Genomic DNA, 14,073 nt, shown 5'->3' with positions numbered 1-14,073 from the left:
TTTCAATAATCTGTGTTCCTCCTCTCTGGTCCTGGTAAAGAAGATTTCATTTATTATTTTTATTATGCTTGAGGGTCTGTCCAAACAAATAGCTGATACATTAGCAGATACAATTTGCAAACACTTCACAGCAGCACTCCCTGACCAGTTTCTGGGCACTGAGACTTTTATCATATCTTTTCTGACCCCTTGTTTTTTATATTATCTAACTAGTAGGATTACAGATATTAAAAGCCTTCCAGACTTATAGTCTTCAACCAGAAGTTGTGGGTCGACAGAGTCTACACATCATAGTTTTCACTGATATTTTTTCCTTTCACCTTGATAAAAAATAATAGAAGTTGAAAGAAGATGAAGAAAAAATGTAATTATTTGTTGTAGTAATATCCATGAATTCTATGGTCCCAATGTCCTGTGATGAAACCTAACATTATCTCTTTTCAAGTAATCTACAATAAAGTAGTCAAGGTTATTAATGATGAAAACTGTACTTTCTCTATTTTTTTCTGAACTCTTCAGGATGATGGGGATTTAGGAGATGCTGGTTTTTTTGGGGGGCATTTGATGCTTTTTACACTCAAGTATTTGTTGAGAGTAGCAGAAGACACCTATTTATGTGTCTTTATTGTTTGCAGCAATTTTAATTGAAGAGAGCTGAAAATCAAGAGGTGATCATTAGTCACACAGACTTTCCAGATAGTTTTCTCTAAATTCAACCATGTATTGTAAAACTTTATTATTTCTGAGACCTAAAGAATATCTTAGGAACTAGAGCTGCATTTAACTGCTCCCTTTAGGCAAAATATCCTTCTCTTGTAACTATAGTACAGTGGGTTCAATCTAAGGAGAAGAGGTTGGGTTAGGCTAGGAATGAGAAAAGGAAAGGACTGACTTGTGTTATACCTGGCTGGTTCTTTACAGTAAACTTGGCATTATTTCATGGGCATCAGGTTTTGTGAGGGACTTTAGGTCAAGTCTCTTACCAGTATTCTCCATAAATTCTCTACTTTACTCTCCCAATAGTCTCTATAATTCTCCCCAAAGCTGTTGGGGTTTAAGTACATTCTGTGCTAGAACTGGTCCAATGTTAATTTACTTTGATTTATCTACTGTAATTTAAGCATTTTATCCCCTAAGCCTTCAGGGTTAGATAGCATCTGGAAATTCCTCAAGAAGTATAAGACAAAAAAATCAAGGTTCTTCATATTGTAGATTAATAAAAATATATCTTTTTAAAGACATACAGCAAAAAACCCTAAACCAAGAACTAGGTTGGTACTTTGTAGAAGTGAAGGCTGCAGAATTATTTATTAGTTGTTTTTCCACACTTGAAGATGATAGTTTGATTGAAATTGAGCATGTAATGAACAAAAAAGCAAGGTAGGAGACAGTTTCCTACTTTTGTATTTAAATACGAAGTATGAACTCACAGCCCTTGACTGCTGAACTGAGCAGGGAAACTCTCTCTCACCCTGCTTTAGCTCAAGTATTTTTGATATTTCTAAGTGTGTTCTTAGTCCCCAGTTTGAAAATTGGATGAACTCAAACCCTACTTTTTGTAAATGACTTTTTAATTTTCTGTATTTTAATCTAAATAACGTAAATAAATATTCTACCCCATGTGTTTTGCTGATAAAAGCCTCAGACACTGACTTTGGCCTCTACGCAGTCACCTTGAAACTGTGGGTTGAAGAATTAGAATTCAAAAGTTTGGGGCGGTTTCCTGGGACTCTGCACAGAGCTTCAGTTTCAACTGTTCCAGAACAAAGAATTCTTGTTGGAGGCATTTGCAGAGAAAGGCTACTAGACTAATCATATGAACTCCACTTTTTAACCTAATGAGAAAAAAGGTCAAAAGTTGTAAGTTTTCTCTCCCCAAAATACCTAGGACATAAACATCAAGGAAACAGAAGGCATGCTCATGCTTCAGGCATTTTTTTTTTTCTCAGAACAGCTCTTATATTCAAGTATCATTACATCATGATATAATGTATTGTATTAGTTTAGTAAATCTGGTGAATGATTAAAGGGATTGGTCCTCTATGGCAGCTGTATATATAAAAGAAAATCAACAGAATTACTTGGGTTAATTCAGCACTTGGGTTAATCAAAGCCATCAAGCTGTGTTTGACAGTTGATGGATCACTTCTTAGAACTTGAAGCACTATTTTAAAAAGGCTTCAAAAAATCAGAGTTCATACTGAGAAAACCTATAGGCAGGGCTCTTAAAGGACATGAATTATTTTTTCAGAATAGCAAAAATAGAATCAAATACCTTCAGAATTGTCCCTGCAAAATTATGTAAGCAGAAATAGAAAAATTGCTGCTGAGTACTAAATTATTACTTGTTAGCACACAGTCAATTTCTAACTTTAAAGTTTCACAGGGTTCAGTAACTTCTTTGTTTTCAGTGTGTGCTGAATTTTTCTTTCCACAGAGATCTGCCTTTTAACCAAGGGCCGTCGAACTGCCAGTGTACGAGCAGACACATACTGTCGCCTGTACTCCCTCTCAGTGGACAACTTCAACGAGGTCCTGGAAGAGTACCCCATGATGAGAAGGGCCTTTGAAACGGTGGCAATTGATAGACTTGACAGGATAGGTATTTCTTTCATTTTCTTACATATGATTAATTCTTAAAAGCCTTCCACATTTTCTTTCCCTTGAGCTGCATGATAAAGTAGCCCTCTTTAAAAGTTTTTTTCTGTTATGCTGCAGTAAATGTTTTCTTGATTTATAAATAAAACATGTGTGCAGACAAGAATTTTGCAATATCACTTTTAAATAATAAAAACTACCAAGTTCTAGAAAGCTCTTGTATTCCTCTGAGGATTATTTTTCATACTGTAATTATCATTAGTATTATTTATTAATCCTGTCAATTTCTTTTGCTGCCTTCAGCACTTGATAGGATTTATTCTGTGTCACGAGCAGTAGATGACATTTTCCTAAATAAATTGCTTACAGATGACATCTATAATGCTGGGAAGAGCTGAAGCATCTCAGCACTCACAAACCCGTTGTTTGTTGAAGTAAATTAATCCTTTGCAGCAGGGCTCTCATTTTCCTCACAACATGGGCACTGCTAGCTTTGATGGCTGCACACTGGCACTGCTTAGATCTGCCTGCAATCAGAAAAGCAGTCCAATAATATGCAAGTGAAAGGCAGAAGGGTATAGCAGATTATCAAAAGGTGTAAACTTGCTGTTCCAGTATTTGGGACCGCCCAACAGGACGTATTAGGCAAAGCCTAAAGTCTTTAGTCAGGAGAACTGCACTCTGATCATCATTACAGGCAATCATTTTAAAATACAGCTGAAATAAAAAAGTCACTTATCCTGTTTGGTGGCATTTCCTCAACTTCACAAGAAAATTTCAGTCTGAGGATTTCTCCACATAAAGTCAATGCATTAAACTCCTATAATTTGTCTTGCAAGACTCTTTGGAAATGCAGTCTAACTTTAAGATATATATGCTTGAAAAATATTAGCACTAAAGCTCCAGTCTGTTCTTGAAGTAGCAATCCCATTTGAAGTGCAGTGTTTTATTAGAAAAAGCAGTTGAATGCCATTGTGTTCCCAAGCATCTGATGACTCAGAATAGCGTCTACATCTTACAGACACTGTGAGCCATCAAGGAGACATCAGGTCACAGTGTACAGCAGTCTTCACTGTGGAAGCAGGTGTCATATTATCCACGAGTTCATATTAGTTAACAAACACTTAAAAACACTGGTTACTATTGATGTCTATTAACTAGTTCCCAGAAATGTGCTAGATGGCAGGTGTACTTTTAAAATATGTAACTCTTTAGTGGAAATTCAGACGGTTTTGCAGCGAGAGAGAAAGATGATGTAGGTGCAGAGCACGATGACATTTTCTGACAGTTCTTCAGGAAATTAGGGTTCTTATATGTAATTGTAATAACAGTAAACTGCAAGTGAAGGGGCAGAGAAAGGCCAGGTGTCGGAGCGCGGCGGTGCTCCGAAGGCCCGCGGTGCGGGGAGGGCTGCGGCGGGCTGCATGCGGAGCATAGCCGCGGGGAGCTGCGGCAGTGCCAGCGTGGCACAGCCCCCTCCTGCCCTGGGCTGCCGGCCCAGCGATGCCCACTCAGACCCCGCTGCCTGCTGAGGCTTTTACAACAGACAGTCCTCAGCGATGGGCGCTGAAACACAAAGCCAGGGCGGGACTCTCTGCCCCTGCACCTCGGGCTCACTAACACTTCTGCCTCTCTGTGAAGGGAAGAAGAACTCGATCCTGCTGCAGAAGTTCCAGAAGGACCTCAACACCGGCGTCTTCAACAACCAGGAGAATGAGATCTTGAAGCAGATCGTGAAGCACGACAGGGAGATGGTGCAGACCATCGCCCCGGTGAGCCTGCAGCAGATGCCAGCCCTCAACTCCAGCACGTCGGCCTCGTCGTCGCGCGGCAGGACGCAGTCCCCTCCCGTGTACACCAGCAGCAGCCTCTCGCACACCAACCTGCACTCGCCCTCGCCCGGCACGCAGCCGCCCCAGCAGGCAGTCATCCTGTCGCCCTGCTCCTACACCACGGCCGTCTGCAGCCCGCCGGTACAGAGCCCGCTGGCCGGCCGAACTTTCCAGTACGCCTCGCCGACCGCCTCGCAGCTCTCCCTCATGCAGCAGCAGCAGCAACAACAGCAGCAGCAGCCGCAGGCGGCGCAGCAGCCGCCGGGAGCCGCGCAGAAGAACGAGGTGCACAAGAGCACCCAGGCCCTCCACAACACCAATCTGACGCGGGAGGTGCGGCCGCTCTCCGCCTCGCAGCCCTCCTTGCCCCACGAGATCTCCACCCTGATCGCCAGGCCTCACCCCACCGTGGGGGAGTCCCTCGCCTCCCTCCCGCAGCCCGCCCCGGGCCCCGGCGTGCCCCCGGCCGGCCGGGCCACCGTGCCCCAGCGGGTCTCGCTGTTCCGGCAGATGTCCTCGGGAGCCATCCCCCCGAACCGCGGGGCCGCGCCGCCCGCGGCCCCGCTGCAAAAGGATTCTTCCACAGTCTTAAGCACAGAGCCCGAGGGAGACAAACCGCGGTTCGCCTCAAACTTATGATCCCTGGTGACTGTGAGCAATAGACTTGCAACAAACCGAGCACCATCCCCCGAACTGTTTTAGCCTGTTTCCTAATGTGCCCCAGCAGTCTACTATCAGAAAAATAATTTAGACAGCTTTGCCCTATGTAACGAATGTAAAAGTTTTATATTTATATATATATATATATATATATAAATATATATATATATATATAAAGGCAGTTAAAAAAACTTGTTTTGAGTTCACGTCTTCCTTTTTTGCAACCATTGCAGAAGATTAAAATTAGCGCTAATATTACTTATTTTTAATGTGTTGACTTTAAAATCAGCCTCACAGATTTCTCTGTTTATGAGATTGGCTGTTTTCATGGGGAAATTGTCAACACAACGACAAATTTCAAACAAGTATATTTAAAAAAAGAAAAAAAAGGAAAGAAAATCATCCATTTAACTAACACATAGCACTGACTGAGTGATATTTCTGAAACATTTGTTACTTCATTTATTGTGTATACGTTGTTAATTTCTCGTGAATAATTCAGTTGCTATTTCACATTGCATTTCATATGTTAGCACGATCCATTGGAATTTAGATTGGAAGAGAATTATATTGCAAACACCTGCAGTGTAAAGGGAGGCACTAGCATTCCTCCGGATAGGTTGTAACATCATGGCATGTCAACCCTTCTGTTGTCTAAGAGAATTGGGTGGACTTTGATCTTCACACTGCTAAAGACTTTTCAAAAGACTAAGTATTTCCATTGTAAATAACTTTTTAGACCCAAGCATAAATAGATGCTGTGTGGTGTACCATTGCAAAGTCTTTGTTTAGGAATTTAGGTTCCGCTTTTCACTTCAAAATTTGCAGTTTTAAAATTTGTTAAAGCTAAGTGCAACACAACTGTTAAATTGTAATGCAATGGCTTAAAACCTACAGTGTTACTTTTACATGCAATGTTTTATGCAAAATTGTACGCTTGATCCTGCAAACTGCTTGTACTTCACCAATACCATCACTTTTCTTCTTCTTGCCCTCAATAGCATCTGAGAATATTCCATGCATGCTTTGAAAAAAAAAAGACAATAAAAATAGGTTTGGTTAGTAGGAAAAGGCTTTACGGTATCTTAGAAAATAATAACCATTCATTAATTGTGTCTACCTTAAAATTCCTATAATGCTGACTTTGAATCTCTGATTTAAGTCTAGAAGTGAGGTTTTTCATTTAAAGGATTATTTGTAAACCACAGCTTGATTTAGACTTTCAGGTGCTTTCTGTGTCTTCACTGTAGTTTTGTAGTTGACTGTGGTGTTAATTTACAAAAATAAATATAATATAGCATCAAGTCTGTCTGGAAATGCACGATTTGCTCTGTGTATATTGTAATTAAATGGTTAGTTTATCCTAAGGCATGTAGTGTCAAACATAGCCCATAGGTATGAGGTTTATTATTTTTTATGTCTTCAAAACAGAAAGGAAATGGTGACAGAAAGCAGGGTTAAAGCATACTGTTTTGTGAACATTTTGTTTTGTTTGCTCAAACCTTCACATTATCTTATCCACAAAAAAAAAAAGAAAAAAAATTCGTAATTGTTTGTGCCTGATTTGTCACATTAAATAGAGATTGAAACTAAATGTGTCATAATTTAACTCACTGAAAAATCAGCATTATGGATATGACGCAAGCATATATTCTGTTCCTTAAAACCCAGCTGACTCTGTTAAGGAAATGGATGCAAAGGAGTTCTCCTCTTCCCATCAATGCTGAGTTTAACGATGCATGGAAAAATTAAATAACATCACAAACTACGTAATGCAGTGAATTCAGATGTACTTGAGAGCCAAGTAAATTCTCTAAAGTTAACAGAGCTTGAACCCGTGCTGCCTGTTATTCCTTTTACTAAAGTGGTACATCAAATAAAATTTTTTTTAATCTTCCATTTTTTTTTGCTGACTCACATTCACCAGTAAAGATCGATGTAATTAACCCACTAACATGCTGCTGCCATTAATTTAAGTGACCTGGAGTGGAAATGGGGAAATGATTGCTTAAAAAAGTGTCTCAAACATTATGGATACGCTGCAAGACCATTTATTTATGAGTACAATACCCCTTATATTATTTTAATGCTAACAAATTCTGTCAGTTAATTAAGATCATATACTGATCTTGAAAACTGTTTAAGGTTTACATTTAATAGGAGAAATGGGGTTAGTAGCAAAATATTTTTATATATATTTTTATTTTATTTTAAGCACTATGAAAAAATATTAATTCACATGGTCTTTCAGTGAAACCATAAATAATTTTTAATGACTTTGTAATAGAGTGGACAATATCTAGGATTTGTATGTTAATTTAAAAAAAAAGGTACAGGGTATAAAATTATATACGTATATATATATATGTATGTATGAATGTATATATACTTAGATTAAGAAACAAATGACTCACATTCCTGTAATATAAAGGTCCATTGCTAGTTTCAGAAGTGACCTATTTTCTCTGTACATAAGTAGGCCCATAAGTATGAAATCTCACATCTGTACGAGATGAAATGTATTAATGAAAAAGGTTGGATCTTACTGCTGCTGGGAAGACTACAGATCTGGTTCTTACAATAATTGTATGATCAGGGATGAGTTAGATTTTTTTTGTCTTTGCTCAAAGCCATAAATAAACAAATATAAAAGATTATTAATAAATTGAAGAAAATATATAAAAAATAAAACCATGATTTTTTTTTTCCTTCCAATATCTGTGTAACTGAGCCAAGTTTTGCTTTACCATAAAAGAAGAACTATTTGCTTATCTCTTTTCTTTATTCTGTGCCCAAAAGTGATATGCATTGAGTGTGGGGAGGTGGAGAAAAAGCTGCCTGAGTAATTCTGTGCATTCCTGAAATAAGAAGGCTTAGAAATTCAAGGATACTACATGCTTTACACAAGCAGTTCCTAAGATGTGTTTCCTCGGCAGATTAAAGAAATTTATTTTCCCAAAAAAATCTCATATAAGTTATTACCATTTATCAGAAATATATCATGACTGTAAATATTTGAAAGTTAAGCTTGTTTTTATATATTAAATATCCAGGGGGAGAATTGCAAATAGTTGTTAGTGTAACTTAAGGAAAGTGTATTCTACCATATTTTCACTTTATCTTACTGTGTGTGCTAATCCCAGATGATGTACCTCTGAATTTATGTATAAGAGTTGAGATTTCAAGGCACCATTGACATGGAAGCAAAGTTCATTAATCACATTTTAGGCCATTGTAAATTAAAAAGCACAGTCCATTCAAATCAATAGCACATTGTGTGTGTTACATTACCTTTAGTAGGATCAATTGAATCCTAAATTGATAAACTGATTTTAAGCAAGCATGGGTAGTTGTATTTTAAATTTGCACTGTAAAGTGTATTGTGAATTCCTTTCACTAGTTTTTTTTTTGGGGGGGGGGGGTTTGTTGGGTTTTTTTTTTTTTGGTTTTTTTTTGTTTGGTTTTTTTTTGGGGGTTTTTTTGGTTTTTTTTTTTTTTTTTTTTACTTTGCATTGCTAAGATATAGCTCTATTCAAGTGGTAGGCAGTGAAGTGATTTTCAAAAACACGAGCTTTGAACCAGAAGAATTTTGTTAAGCAGCAAAATCTAGTTCAAATCTCTGCATTTGACTACTTCACAGAGTATACATTGCTGTCTGGTCCAGTCTTATTATTTCATACATGTTTGTATCCAGAACCAAACAAAGCAAAGGGTTGTTCTTAAGTGGTATTTCATATCACTACACATGATATTGATGTGTATTTACATATTAATTTATATATTTTTAGAATCTCTTAATTTCTAATATATCTATCTACCTCAGCCTGCTTCCTACCTTACCTTGGACTGGAACCAAAGTAAATTTTATTCTGAATAGCAAACTTTCATGCCTTGGTGCATGTCATTAAGAGGCAAACTTAATAGTTTGTTTTCAAAATTTGAGTTCTCACACTGACTTCAGTATTTCTATACAGGTGCATTGCTTTCTCCTGTATAACTGACATTGTTCAGTGAAGAAAAAAGTGTTTTATTTGAAAAACAAGATGGGAAGCTTTTAAATTAACCTGAAATTCAACTGCTGTGGGAGTACTCAGTGACAGTAATTTCTGCTGTTCAAAAGTCCTCTGTTGACAAAAAAAAAATTGCTACACTATAGGAACAGAAAGTGTTTCTTTATAAATCATAGGTCTGAGCTACAAGCATTACCCTATTAGAATTGGGTGTGTAAATTTATTTCTTTAGTGGTTTGGACTTTCTTTCCTTTTTTTTATTTTTTTTTGAAACAAGGGACTGTAAGAGCATAAATATTGTCCTAGACTATGTCCTAAGAGAAATACATGCTGTGAATTTTGAATTTGTATTTTTTCCCAACAATCAGTACCCAGTGCTTGCATACTTAGCCCTGTGAATCATCATCTTGATCATCTTAACGTCACAAAATATGCAATGTTCTGTGGGTGGTCCATTGAGTTTGGCCACTATTCATGCTTAAACACCTTTTCTTCAGAAAGCCAAATATGTGCAGTCTGTTTACTGTTTTCACTGCAGTGTAGAGGTTTTAAGTAGAGATCTGGTTTTGAAATTTAAAAAGTTTGTGTGTATCAGAGAACAATAGCTGCAGATTTCAGTTTCCATGTGGGCAGTTAGGCATTTTGGGTTCCTAGGCCAGGCTGTTCTTGAATTGGGTTTTTTATTTCTCTGCAAAGTCAACATTAACAATGGGTTTGCTGTGTTTGTTACAACAGATGTGCAGTCTGTATTTTTGAGGAGAGGCCTGCAGTCTTTTGTAGCATTTAATTTTTTCTAAGTGCTGGAAGATTTACGTCTAATTATATTTATTCCTCTACTTCAGCTAAGAGGTAATGTGAGCAGTAACTGTTGCCAGGTCATTGTCCACTTCAACAGGAAATCTAGGTAAAGCGAGAAGATGGACAGCAGTATTAGATGTGGTCTTACAAAGAACCAGAAATATTCCCAAATATGAACCAGACTGATCAATTTGCATCTGAAACTTCTATGATAAAGTAGATTATATTGCAATTGCAGACTTCACTTTTTAAAATCTGCTAGTCAATATCCGTTTTGTCTGTAATGTGTTTTCATCCTCTGCTACATCATCTTGGCAACAGAAATATGTACCAATATCTGTAGACCGTGCGTCTCAACTGTATTTCAGTTTAGCTGGTACCTGCATGTTAAATATCAAAAAAAGATTAAGAAATCTGGGGTTAAAAAACCCATAAAAATGCCAAAAAACAACAGGACATGATAAAGGAAATGCATGTATGCATTTTACCAACTGGTATTATGCTGATGCCCTCCATCAGGAAGGACTCAAGTACATTCACTGATTCACTTGGATATCACAGATAATTGTGCTCTTGGCAGAAATGGTGAATGCCATGGAAATATTCTAGAGAATGGTTTTGACATCTCCTTTGTTTTCTCCAATAGCAAGAAGTTGTTCATCAGATCCACCAGACAAAAAAGAATACAGATGGTGTAGTTCAAGGCTGTTGCTTTTGTTCATGTCTTTTTTGCAAAACAAAAGGATGTGGACACAATTCAGAGCTGCTAGTGAAAACCTTGACTGAATTAATGCAGACAGAGAAATTATAAGAGTGTATGCTAATCTTAGTACATAACATCAGAAAACAAGCTTTTAGACAATGAAAAAAAAAAAAATATTTTTTCACCAATACATATATGACTTAAGGTAGCGTGTGTCCACTGTGTAATCTGTCTGTGGGTTAGATGAAAGATAACATCTGAGCCAGAAAGTGAGAAACTGCATCTTTATGCTTTTAATCTCCCATTTTGTTTGTACACATTTTAATGTCCCAGAATAAGAAATCCCAGCACAACAACAACAACAACAACAAGAGGACATTACAAATCCCTAAGGTTTTGATCCTCTATAAATAAGCATTCCAACTGTTTTTCTGTTTTCTGTGAGAGCTGTATTAATCATAATGAAAGTATTTCACATATGTCATCTCCTAGATTTGGAGTTTGGGAAGATGAATACTATATATCTGTTGATTTTCTTGCCCAGTTCTATGGCAGTGAAGTGTTCTGTGAGAGGAGTCATGTTTTTAACGAGTCTTCTGTCATTGTTTTAACAGCTTGCTAAGAAAAAGAAAGTTGACATTGTTAATAAGTGGCAAAAACTGACATATCTGGGGTAAACTTCCATAGTGTAAGCAGTGTTATTACAGCAGACAACACTTAGCACAGAGTACCATATGTCATATGGTTACACTGGCTATTTCAAGTCCATGATTTTTAATGAGGTCACATACTGTTTATTGCTGCACTCTGCTTGGGTCATTTTTGCTCTCTTATCCTGTCCCTAGTACTCCTGTGCAAGACAGACATGCAAATATCTGGAACATAAACAAATTGTTCTAGAACAGTTTTTTCATCATTTCAGCTGTGATAGGTGAAAAATTTCATTGCATCAAGTGGAATGATGGTTCTTTAGCATTTTTTTTCCTTTTTTTCTCATGTGTTTGGAGAAGGTTCTCAGTGGTAATATGAAATACTGATGTCATTGCCTAAGCACAATGAAAAGAGCAAAAGTGACAATAACAATGAGTAGATGAAAGGCAAAGAGAATTGCCAGAGGCAGAAGAAAATTATTTCCTTGAAATAAGGCATTTGTGCTGAGATTCCCTGAAGGACCTGAAAAGGATACGGGAGCAAAGAGGACAACATGTCATGTCCTATTTAAGGCTGCCAAGCGGCTCTGTCATGAGGGTAGCAATAAAGCAGGAGGAGCAGGAGAAATTAATTTCTTGTTTCTGCCACAAGTACTGGACTTCCTTCAGGTAATTTATTTTATTTATTTTGGGTACTGAAAATTGATAGACTCACTTTGCTGGTTCCTTCTGTTGATATCAGAGATGGGCCTGCTAGAAGAAGGATATAAGAGACATGACCAAGAACAGCACAAAACTGGTGGGTATTTTGGGTATTTTATGTTCACTGATATCATGAATCCGTGTTGTACCTTTTCTACATAGAAACATGCTGTAGTATTCTTTTTTCTTGTTACAATAACATTGCTATTGCATTGATATTGTATTGCTGTTACTTTTCTTATTGGAAAATGTGCACAAGATTTGTCAACATTGCTAATTAAACTTCAGCACAGGCAGAAACAAGTTTAATGTGCATCAGTCCAAATTACTGAGATGAAAACCCCAAAAAATACTTCTGTTCAGGGCTTGGTGGAGGCTGGGACACAGCATAAGTAGCATATGAGATTTCCAATGAAGTTTTTTCCAAATATTTCTTCTAACTTAGATCCTACTCATCACCCTATCGTCTTTTTTTAATTCCTTTTTTTTTTTTTTTTTTTTTTTTGCACATCCTGTAAGTCATTTGTTGGCTTCTGGGAGTGAAGCCAGAACATCACTGTAGTGATGGTGAAAGTCAACAAATCATGACAGTGTCCCAGAAAACTGTGATAAAACTGTCTTTGGCAGACAGAGACTATAATCAGGAAAGGCTACTTGTTTGTTTCATAGTATGTCCTGCAAATATTAAAGAGCACCATTCATTAGTTTGAAATTCATCTAGAATAAAATAACTGGAATATGATTGAATTCTACCTATTTATACATTAAGTTTTAATACAATAGTTGGGGGAAAAGCAAGCTCATCACAGGTAATAATATCAAATCTAGGATAAATAAATAGTGACTACAATAACTACACCTAACACCCTACAACAAATGAGTTTTGGGAGGAAAAGAGAAGTCACTCATTCAACCATTAACATCTAAGAACACTCATACAAACTGCATTTTTTGATGGAACATCTTAACTCAATAGGCCTCATGTAAATTAGTAGAAATTTTATTGATACTAGCACTTTGAATATATGCCCTTACAGCAAAGTCTTGGAAAGCTATTCAGTAATGTATAAATATATATATAAATCAAACCAAATTGAATAAAACAAAGCTGAAACAGTTATCTACATATATCTAAATCTTGTGCATGGGCTTTTATGCAGATAGCAGTACAACCCAACCTTCTATACCTTGAATCCAAAGACTGCACCTTGGATATTAAGTTGTTTACAGCCATCTGTAGTCTCCAGCCATTGCTAAGGGCATCCAATACCATCAGTGGCTAATGGGATGTTTTTTCAGCCAGCAGAAGAATGTTGTAGTTAAAACTATTAATTTTAAACTTTCGGTGCAGGGAAATTTAGCTGAAAATATTTCCTAACCTTAAATTGTTAACCAGTTATAAAAATACTAAATGTAATACTTCATACATTTTATTTTTTATTTTTTTCCAGAAAGTAGAACCCTAATTTAAATAATATATTAGATTTATACTGTATACTAAGATTAAGGTTACATCACTAGGAATAAGTTTTGATTATTACTGTAATTTCTTATATTTTATGGTAACATTAGAGAATAGTGTTGGAATACAAGAAAGAAACCCGAATGCAATAGAACTGAGCAGAGAAATTTCTTTAAGGGCTGGAGTAAAGAAATCTCACACTGTACAAAGCACTATGAACAAATTCTTCAGCTTTGTTCCCCAAGTCTCATGGCAGTACCAGCATTCAGCTTGGGTGCATCTCTTCTGCTCAGGGTTATTCATTTAGCAGTTCATTCACTAACCTTTTTTTCCTAGTCTTCCCTAGTCCAGCTTGAATATTTACTTCCTTTTTGGGGGGCAAACAGACCATTTACCACCATTGCTTGTTTTAAGGCAGTTCAAATGATGTGTACAACCTTTTGCATGGGATGGGTGCACAGTCCAGCTGACAAGTCAGTAATTAGCAGCATCCCTCTGGGACCACTGTTCAGGCCAATAACTTTATAACTGATAGTGGGACAAAGTGCACTTTCTGCAAATTTGCCAGCACTCCACAGTTGACAGGGAGCAGGGTGGACAAGAAGTTAATATGACAGAGGACAAGGGCATTCAGTGGGTCCTCAGCAGGCTGGAAAAA

At 37.2% G+C, this 14,073-nt stretch overlaps 1 protein-coding gene across 1 annotated transcript in view; it reads left to right on the top strand.

Moving 5' to 3' along the window:
• The window catches only part of HCN1 (hyperpolarization activated cyclic nucleotide gated potassium channel 1), a 191,514-nt gene extending 184,538 nt beyond the window's left edge, over window positions 1–6,976 (top strand). The window contains exons 7-8 of the mRNA XM_068176681.1: window positions 2,438–2,602; window positions 4,240–6,976. Of these exons, the coding sequence (XP_068032782.1) occupies window positions 2,438–2,602; window positions 4,240–5,069 (995 nt within the window). The 3' untranslated portion in view covers window positions 5,070–6,976. The remainder of the gene's footprint in view (window positions 1–2,437; window positions 2,603–4,239) is intronic.
• Window positions 6,977–14,073: the final 7,097 nt, after the last annotated feature.

Source organism: Anomalospiza imberbis, chromosome Z (assembly GCF_031753505.1).
Source record: "Anomalospiza imberbis isolate Cuckoo-Finch-1a 21T00152 chromosome Z, ASM3175350v1, whole genome shotgun sequence".
Taxonomy (NCBI): Eukaryota; Metazoa; Chordata; class Aves; order Passeriformes; family Viduidae; genus Anomalospiza; species Anomalospiza imberbis.
Note: the sequence above shows the minus strand (reverse complement) of the source record. Positions and strands in the feature narration are given on the sequence as shown.